The 12,642-nt window shown below is 43.6% G+C and overlaps 1 protein-coding gene across 12 annotated transcripts in view; it reads left to right on the top strand.

Moving 5' to 3' along the window:
• Window positions 1–12,642, top strand: part of lmo7a (LIM domain 7a) — a 117,155-nt gene that overhangs the window by 62,289 nt on the left and 42,224 nt on the right. For 11 of the 12 annotated variants that reach the window (XM_071340242.1, XM_071340249.1, XM_071340253.1 and 8 more), the window contains 4 exons: window positions 1,096–1,128; window positions 2,622–2,736; window positions 7,693–7,829; window positions 9,239–10,097. In XM_071340242.1, coding sequence (XP_071196343.1) covers window positions 1,096–1,128; window positions 2,622–2,736; window positions 7,693–7,829; window positions 9,239–10,097 — 1,144 coding nt within the window. The remainder of the gene's footprint in view (window positions 1–1,095; window positions 1,129–2,621; window positions 2,737–7,692; window positions 7,830–9,238; window positions 10,098–12,642) is intronic. The other variant, XM_071340248.1, reaches the window with a different exon arrangement.

A 12,642-nucleotide genomic window follows, 5' to 3' on the forward strand; every position in this document is an offset into this window, starting at 1 on the left:
TGCCTTGTAAACTAGCTGGCTAGCTAGATTATTACGTTTCACTTATAGCTAGCTGATGTAAAAGTTTGCTTTGTGTGTATCTTGTTTATTCTCTTTTGCCATTGGCTGGGAGAAGGTTCCGTGAATGGGGAGGTGCAGCGTGAGGATATTTTTTTTTTGTACCTTTTATTTAACTAGGCAAGTCAGTTAAGAACAAATTCTTATTTACAATGACTGCCTAGGAACAGTGGTCCCCTAAAATGGGGGGACTATGTACAAAAAAATTTCTAAACAGTTCAGCTGATATGGTTGAAAATACCCTCAAATTGAAGCTTGACAGTCTGCACTTTAACCCCATAGTCATTGCATCATTTCAAATTGAAAGTGCTAGAGTACAGAGCCAAAACAACAACATTTTCACTGTCTTTTTGTCTACTTTTGGATCTCCACTGTAGTTATTTCTACTCTTGTCCAGGTGGGAGAGGGCAGTGTGAAGTGCAATTACGATTGCGTCATCTGTGGATCTGTTGGGGCGAATTGTGAATTGGAGTGGGTCCAGGTTGTCTAGGATGATGATGTTAATGTGTGTCATCACCAGCCTTCCAAAGCACTTCATAATTACAGATGTGAGTGCCACAGGGCGATAGTTCTTCAGGCAGGTTTCCTTGGAGTTCATGGGAACAGGGACAATGGTGGTCAGCTTGAAACATGTTGGGATTACTGACTGGGACAAGGAGAGATTTCAAATGTGTCTGAGGCATCTGGATGCGTTTCCCTCACATGTTAAACTCCTGTAGAGTTTTCAGTTACACACACACACATACACACACCTTCCTAGCAGGTCAAAGGAAGGGGAGACGTTAACTGTGATACAAAGCCACCTTCAGTAAAAAGGAAACCAAAACCCCAGGAGAAAGTAGAGTGGCACTAGCCATCCTTTAACACATATCTAGGATTAGGTTACTTTACCACCAATCCTAACATTAACCATTAGAGCGAGAGAAAAACACCAGACAGTGAATCACTTTACCTCTACTTACTCCCAGAATAGGGAAAAGAAGTCTGGCCCAAATGTGACATTTTTCTCTGTGTGGTTCTCTTCTCTGGTTCTCCTAGACTGCTCCAAAAGCGCGCAGTTGCTAACGATGGGTGAGTTGACTATGTCTGTTCCAAGGAATGTGGCGTGGTCGCTTACTCTCCGCTTTTGCCTTTGTGTTGCTGCTCTCGTTTACTAGCGCCCTCACTCGCTGGCTGACTGCTATACGCTGACACTGACACATTGCTGGGGACTGAGTGGTGTAGGGCCAAGCCAAGGGGGGGGGGGGGGGGACACAGCAAGCTCCACAAATCTCTATTGACAAAGCAACAAAGTGGAGTGAGCGGATTGTACACACAATACCAATATGCTGTCATCCAATCAAACATACTGTGTGTTATGTACAGCTAAGAGTTATAATTGTTGAAGCACAGGTTGTAGGCTACCGTAATAGGTTGGTTTTGTGTAACAGAAAGATATATTTATAGCAGTATGATTCAGAAGTTTACAGGTAAGTCAAACAGAGTGAATGTTTTTGGCCAAGTCAACTTTGAAAGCTTTTTTTGTATGAAAGGGATGGCTGAGATATACAGCTTGTGTTTTCTAACCCGTTGGCCTAAAACCACATTAGCTTGTGTTTTCTAACCCGTTGGCCTAAAACCGCATTAGCTTGTGTTTTCTAACCCATTCGCCTAAAACCGCATTAGCTTGTGTTTTCTAACCCATTAGCCTAAAACCGCATTAGCTTGTGTTTTCTAACCCATTAGCCTAAAACCGCGTTAGCTTGTGTTTTCTAACCCATTAGCCGAAAACCGCGTTAGCTTGTGTTTTCTAACCCATTAGCCTAAAACCGCATTAGCTTGTGTTTTCTAACCCATTAGCCGAAAACCGCGTTAGCTTGTGTTTTCTAACCCATTAGCCGAAAACCGCGTTAGCTTGTGTTTTCTAACCCATTAGCCGAAAACCGCGTTAGCTTGTGTTTTCTAACCCATTAGCCGAAAACCGCGTTAGCTTGTGTTTTGTGACTCAACTGTTGCTTATATGTTTGCTTACTAATACCTCACTAAGAAATGTGAAAAAAGGGGAACATGTTTTGTTTGTGATACTTTTTAGTCTTAATAGTGTAGATGTAGATGTTTTTCTTTTATTATTATTAATGAATGTTGAACCTTGTTTACTCTGTACTTACAATAAAAAAAACATTGTTTAAAAGTATGTTGCAGTTGAAAATCACAGGGAATTTAATTGAGATTTAGTTTAACAAACTATTTGTGCTCCACATTTTGAGCACCTTTCTGATTGGTATGTCCTGTTGACATCATTGCATGATTTGCACAGAAGTCTGTTACGTAGACGGATACACAATTATTGGTGAGCATCAGGTCATGGCCTTATTTCACTATAGCTCATGTTCGTGTGACGGAATGCAAGTGTCCCAGCATTCGGGGATTGGAGTGGATTTGATGCATACATTTATAGCCTAATTTATGACTGTAACATCAGTCTTGTGCACAGTAGGTTTATGCTCCGAACTGGTTGTCCAATGCCTGTAGCAGGGTTGACACTGAACCCAAACCTTTAAACCCTCTTCCCTGGCGGTGTATAGGAGCAAATCAATGACAGACCTTGCAGTGGACCAGGCAGCCCTGAAGCAAGTATGCTACGAGGAACTACAGAAGATCAGAGAGGAGGTCAAGGAGAACGACGACCAGTGGCAGGATGTGAGTGTATATATATACCTGCAACCACCACACACCTGGGCTGTGTTCAGTAGGCATAATGTAACAACATGTTTTGTAATGCCAAATGGAAATGTGTGTTTATTATTGGATTAGGAAGTCCTGGGGTGTATTCAGTAGGAACCAAACAGGATGAAACTGGGAGGGACTTACCTGCATTTGTCCAATAGAAACTCTCATTTTGGTTGCAAAACGTTTTCCCTTGCAAAGCGTTTTTCGACAGTGTACACTAATGAATACACCCCTGCTAGTCCCTCCCTGTGTTAGCCCTTTGGTTCGGTTTGGTGCCAAATGAACCCTGTATGCCCCACATGTCCGCTCACCACTAGGGGTCCCCAACTTACCAGGGGTCGCACACATTCACCCCGAAAGACTGCTGTTACACTTGACTTAAACCCTCCCTAATATAATAATCAAGACATAACGAATTGATGAGCTAGGCCTGTTTAATCATCACCAATTGTAGTGTCTTCGATCATGTCAATATATAGGCCATGGTTATTGTATCCTTGTCTGAAATTAGTACACAACTCAAAGCCATCCCAACTGTCTACAAGTGGCAACATATGATAGATAAGTGTAGTTAGTATTTGATATGGGGAGAATGGAAATCTGAAGAGAACAGCTATTTTGGCCCAGTGTGGTGAAAGGAGAATGTGTTTTGTAAAGGTGGAGAGAGCGAGAGAGAGCTCAGGAGAAGACAAACAATTGTTTAAACAGCACTGCCCTCGTTAAATGTCTTTATTTAAGGAGGCACAGCTGAGATTGTGTATTAATGATCAACACAGAATACCTCATCCTACTTTTATATCTATGTTTCCTCATTTGAGTATACACTCAGGCCTGCAGTGGCAACTAAACACCTATAACACCAAGACAATATTCTGGGAAAGATTACCAATCTTTCAAGGTCATTCCAGAATGTTCCACCGTGTCTAACTGTAATTATTCCACAAACTCCTGCAATATGCAGTATATGAGTGAGTGTTATTGATAAAGGCATCACCTGCTTACCTGTTACTGTAGTCAGTTACAGTGATATACAGTACCAGTTCAAAGTTTTAGAACACCTACTCATTCAAGGGTTTTTCTTTATTTTTACTATTTTCTACATTGTAGAATAAAAGTGAAGACATAAAAACTATGAAATAACACATATGGAATCATGTAGTAACCAAAAAAGTTATAACATTTGCCAATGTAAAACATACGGGGTCTGTAAAATGTATATAGGTTCAGAACTTTTGTAAAATAGCACAGTTACAAATAGAAATCACACTGGATGAACATCAGAAATAGAGAAAGGAGGAAAAACAAACCAAATATAACTATTGTAAAATAGATTGTGTCTGTAAAATGTGTATAGGAAGTATAAACTGAAGGTAGAAGCCTAAGTGATTATTAGTTTAGTTTCCAATTGGGGGAAGGATGGTAGGGTTTGCTGGGAATAATAAAGGTATATTCTAAAAAAAAAAGTATGTACAGTGGGGAGAACAAGTATTTGATACACTGCCGATTTTGCAGGTTTTCCTACTTACAAAGCATGTAGAGGTCTGTCATTTTTATCATAGGTACACTTCAACTGTGAGAGACGGAATCTAAAACAAAAATCCAGAAAATCACATTGTATGATTTTTAAATAATTAATTTGCATTTTATTGCATGACATAAGTATTTGATCACCTACCAACCAGTAAGAATTCCGGCTCTCACAGACCTGTTAGTTTTTCTTTAAGAAGCCCTCCTGTTCTCCACTCATTACCTGTATTAACTGCACCTGTTTGAACTCGTTACCTGTATAAAAGACACCTGTCCACACACTCAATCAAACAGATTCCAACCTCTCCACAATGGCCAAGACCAGAGAGCTGTGTAAGGACATCAGGGATAAAATTGTAGACCTGCACAAGGCTGGGATGGGCTACAGGACAATAGGCAAGCAGCTTGGTGAGAAGGAAACAACTGTTGGCGCAATTATTAGAAAATGGAAGAAGTTCAAGATGACGGTCAATCACCCTCGGTCTGGGGCTCCATGCAAGATTTCACCTCGTGGGGCATCAATGATCATGAGGAAGGTGAGGGATCAGCCCAGAACTACACGGCAGGACCTGGTCAATGACCTGAAGAGAGCTGGGACCACAGTCTCAAAGAAAACCATTAGTAACACACTACGCCGTCATGGATTAAAATCCTGCAGCGCACGCAAGGTCCCCCTGCTTAAGCCAGTGCATGTCCAGGCCCGTCTGAAGTTTGCCAATGACCATCTGGATGATCCAGAGGAGGAATGGGAGAAGGTCATGTGGTCTGATGAGACAAAAATAGAGCTTTTTGGTCTAACTCCACTCGCCGTGTTTGGAGGAAGAAGAAGTATGAGTACAACCCCAAGAACACCATCCCAACCGTGAAGCATGGAGGTGGAAACATCATTCTTTGGGGATGCTTTTCTGCAAAGGGGACAGGACGACTGCACCGTATTGAGGGGAGGATGGATGGGGCCATGTATCGCGAGATCTTGGCCAACAACCTCCTTCCCTCAGTAAGAGCATTGAAGATGGGTCGTGGCTGGGTCTTCCAGCATGACAACGACACGAAGCACACAGCCATGGCAACTAAGGAGTGGCTCCGTAAGAAGCATCTCAAGGTCCTGGAGTGGCCTAGCCAGTCTCCAGACCTGAACCCAATAGAAAATCTTTGGAGGGAGCTGAAAGTCCGTATTGCCCAGCGACAGCCCCGAAACCTGAAGGATCTGGAGAAGATCTGTAGGGAGGAGTGGGCCAAAATCCCTGCTGCAGTGTGTGCAAACCTAGTCAAGAACTACAGGAAACGTATGATCTCTGTAATTGCAAACAAAGGTTTCTGTACCAAATATTAAGTTCTGCTTTTCTGATGTATCAAATACTTATGTCATGCAATAAAATGCAAATTAATTACTTAAAAATCATACAATGTGATTTTCTGGATTTTTGTTTTAGATTCCGTCTCTCATAGTTGAAGTGTACCTATGATAAAAATTACAGACCTCTACATGCTTTGTAAGTAGGAAAACCTGCAAAATCGGCAGTGTATCAAATACTTGTTCTCCCCACTGTATATATTTACCCCCAAAATATATGGAGGATTGGAAAGGATGCACAACAATTACATTGATGGAAGCAACATTCTTTCCTCAATTTTAAGCTGATCCACCCCAAAGAAGAAAAAAAAGAACAAAAAAGGATTAAATATATTTTATATTTGAGATTCTTCAAATAGCCACCATTTGCCTTGATGACAGCTTTGCACACTCTTGGCATTCTCTCAACCAGCTTCATGATGTAGTCACCTGGAATGCATTTCAATTAACAGGTGTGCATTCTTAAGTAAATTTGTGGAACTTCTTTCCTTCTTAATGCATTTGAGCCAATCAGTTGTGTTGTGACAAGCTAGCAGTGGTATACAAAAGATAGCCCTATTTGGTAAAATACCAAGTCCATATTATGGCAAGAACAGCTCAAATAAGCAACGAGAAACGACAGTCCATCATTACTTTAAGACATGAAGGTCAGTCAATCCGGAAAATGTCAAGAACTTTGAAAGTTTCTTCAAGTGTGGTCGCAAAAACCATCAAGCGCTATGATGAAACTGGCTCTCATGAGGATCGACAGAGGAAAGGAAGACTCAGAGTTACCTCTGCTGCAGAGGATAAGTTCATTAGAGTTAACTGCACCTCAGATTGCAGCCCAAATAAATGCTTCACAGAGTTAAAGTAACAGACATCTCAACATCAACTGTTCAGAGGAGGCTGTGTGAATCAGGTCGAATTGCTGCAAATAAAACACCACTAAAGGACACCAATATGAAAAAGAGACTTGCTTGGGCCAATAAACATAAGCAATAGACATTAGACTAGTGGAAATTTGTCCTTTGGTCTGGAGTCCAAATTGGAGATTTTTGGTTCCAACCGCCGTGTCTTTGTGAGATGCGATATGAGTTAACGGATGATCTCCGCATATGTATTTCCCACCATAAAGCATGGAGGAGGAGGTGTTATGGTGTGGGGGTGCTTTGCTTGTGACACTGTCTGTGATTTATTTAGAATTCACACTTAACCATCATGGCTACCACAGCATTTTGCAGCGATACGCCATCCCATCTGGTTTGCGCTTAGTGGGACTATCATTTGTTTTTCAACAGGACAATGATCCAACACATCTCCAGGCTGTGTAAGGGCTATTTTTCAAAGAAGGAGAGTGATGGAGTGCTGCATCAGATGACCTGGCCTCTACAATCCCCCGACCTCAACTCAATTGAGATGATTTAGGATGAGTCAGACTGTAGAGGTGAAGGAAAAGCAGCCAACAACTGCTCAGCATATGTGGAAACTCCTTCAAGACTGTTGGAAAAACATTCCAGGTGAAGCTGGCTGAGAGAATGCCAAGAGTGTGCAAAGCTGTCAAGGCAAAGGGTGGCTATTTGAAGAATCTGAAATAGAAGATATTTTTTGATTCGTTTAACACTTTTTTGGTTACTACATGATTCCATATGTGTGTCATTTCATAGTTTTGATGTCTTCACTATTATTCTACAGTGTAGAAAATAGTAAAATAAAGAGAAACCCTTGAATGAGTAGGTTTTCAAAAACTTTTGACCTGTAGTATATGTCTATCAGTGGCGTGATAACATGGTGTCTTAACACAGCATTTAGGTCACACACGGGCCCCAATACACAGGGGACCAGAGGCGGGAGGAGCTAAACTCACACAAATAGGACACCTTCTCAGAATTCTGTCCTTTCTCTCTCTTACTTTCGCTCTCTCTCGCGCTCGCTCTCTAATCTGCAGCTAACCACGTTTACATTAGCCCTCCTGGCCATCCGTTAGGGGATTTAACTGCGTCACATGGGCTTTTCCAAGATGGACGTTTCTAAGCTGGTGTCTGGCGTGCATTTAATCTCCGCAGGACCTCACCAAGTGGAAGAACCGTCGCAAGAGCGTCAACTCTGATATTGTGAAGAAGAAAGAGGAGAGGGAGCAGATTGAGCAGACCACAGAGAGCAGCGGAGGAGGGAGCGGTGGTTTCCTGAGGTCCAACCGGAGGTAAGAGTGACACCTGGGGACAGGTAGACACCAGGGTCAATACGTTCATTAGGGCACTCAATTTAAAAAATCGACGGAAACCGATATGAGGGTTTCTTACTGGACATGTTGAGTTGAACCCTCCATGTCCAGGCAGTCCCTCCCTGTTTTTCCATTTGGTGCATTATGAACATGACAGTGGGGACAGGTAGATACCACACCTAGGTTGAATACATACAGGTCTGGACATGAAACAGTTCCTTTTTTTAAATCCATGTGCTGCAGAAAACTACATTGTTAATGAGACAAAACTGTCTGGCAAGGTGATGCCAATCACCACGTTGATTAGCAATCATCTAACAATGACCTATGTAATTAAAGTTGGCAGATAGCCTAGTGGTTAAGAGCGTTGGGCCAGCAACCGAAAAGTCACTGGTTCACAATCCTCAAGCCGACTAGGTGTTAATGAAATATGTCCTTGACGGTGCAGTTTTGGTTTGCCTGGTACAAGGGCAAACTCCAAGCCAAAATCAAGCACCACTTGAATACTTTCGAGGATTTGACATGTATTTGACCCTGCTCTAGTACAGTACATATTAGGTTTACTATACTGAGGAAAGGGCACACACTACAAATGGCAAGGTGCAGATTGACTGGATGTAAGACTTAAAGAAGGAATCTAGCCCCACAATGACTGAAAAACTACTGCTAGAGTAGGCACCCTCGAGGACAAATCCTGCATATAGTTACTATGCTCTCTTTATTCTTTTAACACACAGATACCAAATGACATTTGGACTAGCCATGCTCCTACAAGGAACACGTCCTTCCATTTTTACAGACAATTAGAAACATATAATGCTTTATTGGTCGTAGATGTTTTACTACGTTTGAAGTATTTTGTCATCAGAATTCTCATCAGTGTTTTGAGACGTGTTTTCACTCTCACTCAAAACGGTCCTCTTACTGTATATGTACTGATTGCAACAACAAACATGTGTCGATGAAAATGCAGGCACAGATACAGGGCCATACAAAGCTTTGTGTTGTACACAGACTTTTGTGGAGACTTTTGCCCTGAGAGAAAGTGACCGGAGACTGTTAGTCAGTAATTGTCTCTCTGCTAAGTGTGAAAGTGTAGTATAACCGTGACTTTAATCCTGCCTCCCCTCTACCCCCTCTTTGTTTTATTTTGCCCTGTGTCCCTTTCAAACTTCATCCACCTTTAACTTTTCCCCTAATTTTTTCCCCATCCTCCCTTGCTTCCTCTCTTCTCTCTTTCCCTCTCACTCTCTCTCTCTCACGCATTATACCTCGTAATCCCTTTCCCCTCTCTCCCCTTCCTTCTCTCTCTCTCCCTCCCTCTCTTCCCTCTCTCCTACACTGTCCTCCCTTTTTCCTCCACCCCTCTCTCTCTTCCATTCCCACAGCTCCATCGGCAGTCGTCTCAACTCCCTCGCCTTCCTGGACCAGGACGTGTTTGAAGACTCCGCTCCGGTCCTCCAAACCCGTACCCTCCCCCCCAGGAGCTACACCATCGACTATCCCTACACCCCCGTTGACCGCCCCAGTCCCACACCTCCCTCCTTGCCCGACCTGAGAGAGGAGGACCCCGCCCCCACTGCCACCACGGCAACCAACAGGGCCTACTCACCCTCCAGGGGTGACATGAGCAACAGTAGTGACCGTCCCTCCGGTTCAGGTAGCGACATCACAAACAACACTACCACCATCGGTCGTACCTCAAACTACAACCGCTATGTTCCAGCCCCCTCGGAGAGAGCCCCGACCCCCTCAGAGAGAGTCCCGACCCCCTCGGAGAGAGTCCCGACCCCCTCGGAGAGAGTCCCGACCCCCTCGGAGAGAGCCCCGACCCCCTCGGAGAGAGCCCCGACCCCCTCGGAGAGAGCCCCGACCCCCTCGGAGAGAGCCCCAAGCCCGGCCTTGAGGTACACCAGCGCAGCCAAGATGGAGGAGACCTCCAGCACCACCACCGTCACCACCCCCAGCTTCCTCGCAAAACTACCCGAGCCCAGGCGCCCGTGGGCGGGCAAGGTGGCTGAAGAAGTGACCACTTCCACTGCTGGTGGTTCTCTGTACAAACTACAACCACTGTACAACTCGGTGGCGATGGAGCCAAAGCCTATGCCTCCCAGTGTGTCTCGGGTTTCTGCCTCTCTCCCCAGGAGCTACATGAAATCGGATAGTGCTCGCCTCACCTCCGTCGTCACACCACGGCCTTTCGGGAGCCAGTCCACCTGCGTCGCATCGCTGCCCCGCACCTACACTGTGAGTACTGTAGTATCCTGTAATATTACAACGCCTTCCAGGTTTTGTCTGTGTGTGTCTAGTTGTTTGTTACATCAGGACTGCTCTCTGCAGAAATAGCTTTTTTAGAACATCTAGACTAGAGGATTTGGGTGATATACTTCAATGGCTGTGTACTGGGTCATGTTCATTAGGACACGCAACATAAAACAAATGTTGCAACAAAAACCGAAGATGTCAGTTTCTTATTAGAGTCCAGATAATCGTTCCGTGGGTCTGTTTTCCTCCATTTGGTGCATAATGAACATGATCTAAGACTGTAAGTTGTGTTGTTTGTTGCATTGTGGTCTATTTCCAATGTAGTAGTTGCTCGCACCAACTAGCCTGATCTGTTAACCTTAGGGGAGCAACAGTTCACCAAACCCACGGTTGGGTACGTGTTGCGGTTTTGGGGTCACGGTTCGGTTTTGGTACAGCGTTAAAATTAACTGCCACTCACAATGTTCCTTGCATTGTCTTTTGCGACCGGATTGTTATGTTGGGCCTCACAAGTATCCACTCTGATGCTGCATTTGTAACCATGTGGGAGGGGGGAATTTACCAGTTGTGAATTTGTAGATACCAGTTGGATGCATTCATGTTATTTGAACTCGTTGAGAAAAGCAGATTGATTAATGGCCAACAAGCCGTGTCAACCATAAACTAAACGTACAGCTATCATGCTTGTAAACAAATTATAGAAATAAAAAAAAACACATGAACTCTACAACCGCTAAAGCAGTCATTTCGACTGCTCGCGAACGTAAAATAAAGTATTACTCTGCCATTTAAGTCATGCTCTCCTCCTTCCTTGACTTTTCGTTAGTAAGTCTATATAACACACTGCCGTTGTTAGAATCTTAATATCACAAATAGAACTTGAGAGTTATAACCAGTTATAGAAGGACATGTCATTTTTTTGAATGGTTTTCCTCATTGCCCCTCCTTCTCCCGAATGTAGGGCCTGCTACGCTCCTTCTCCCGAATGTAGGGCCTGCTACGCTCCTTCTCCCGAATGTAGGGCCTGCTACGCTCCTTCTCCCGAATGTAGGGCCTGCTACGCTCCTTCTCCCGAATGTAGGGCCTGCTACGCTCCTTCTCCCGAATGCAGGGCCTGCTACGCTCCTTCTCCCGAATGTAGGGCCTGCTACGCTCCTTCTCCCGACAGTGGAAGGTGCCATGCCCAGTTGATAATCACCCCGAGATTTGCTTAGAAACTGAACCTAAGCCTTTCGGTTACTGGCCCAACGAGCTAACCGCTAGGCTACCTGCCGCTCTGACAGTTTATGCTAGAGATATCAATTTTTTGCAGGGATGCATCTCAATCCACCGCATCTGCCAATGTCGCGCTGGCGGAAGGTGGCAGAGCTAGAGACCATGAAACATCCCGAAAATCGGTCTCAACGCAAAAACGAGTGTAGCATCCGAACGGTTTGGCCTAAAAAACTATTATGACGACTCTATGGAAATGGGAGACTCTCATAAACACGATAGTGTTTTTCCTCACCCAAAAGTGTCACGGGACTCGTCTGAAGGTAACCTTCGGGAAGTATTCAGACCACTTGACTTTTTCCACATTTTGTTACGTTACAGCCTTAATCTACGCACAATACCCCATAATGACAAAGCGAAACAGGTTTTTAGAAATTTTTGCAAATGTATTACAAATAATAAACAGATAAATCTTATTTACATAAGTATTCAGACCTTTTGCTATGAGATTCGAAGTTGAGCTCAGGTGCATCCTGTTTCATTGGATCATCTTTGAGATGTTTCTACAACTTGATTGGTGTCCACCTGTGCTCTATTCCTGTTTAACCTAAAAAACTCCCTAGTCATTGCCGATGACAACCATACCCATAGCATGATGCAGCCACCACCATGCTTGAAAACATGAAGAGTGATGTTGGATTTGCCCAACGCTTTGAATTCAGGACACATTTTATGCAGTTTTACTTTTTAGTGCTTTACTACTTTACTGCATGTTTTTGGAATATTTGTATTCTTTACAGGCTTCCTTCTTTTCCCTCTATTTTGGTTGGTATTGTGGAGTAACTACAATGTTGTTGATCCATCCTCAGTTTTCTCCTATCACAGCCATTAAGCTCTGGAACTGTCAGTCACCAATGGCCTCATGGTGAAATACTTGAGTGGTTTGCTTTCTCTCGGGCAACTGAGTTAGGAAGGATGCCTGTGTCTTTGTAGTGACTGGGTATATTGATACACCATCCAAAGTGTAATTAGTAACTTCACCGTGCTCAAAGGGATATTCAATGTCAGCTTTTTCTTTTTCTTTTTACCCATTTACCAATTTGTGCCCTCCTTTGCGAGGCATTGGAAAACCTTGGTGTTTGTGGTTGAGTCTATGTTTATAATTCACTGCTCAACTGAGAGACCTTACAGACAATTGTATGTGTGTGGTACAGAGATGAAGTAGTCATTCAAAGACCATGTTAAACACTATTATTGCACACAGAGTGAGTCTATGCAACTTATGTGACTTAAGCAATGTTTTACTCCTGAACTT

This window comes from Salvelinus alpinus, chromosome 14, assembly GCF_045679555.1.
Source record: "Salvelinus alpinus chromosome 14, SLU_Salpinus.1, whole genome shotgun sequence".
NCBI classification, from domain to species: Eukaryota; Metazoa; Chordata; class Actinopteri; order Salmoniformes; family Salmonidae; genus Salvelinus; species Salvelinus alpinus.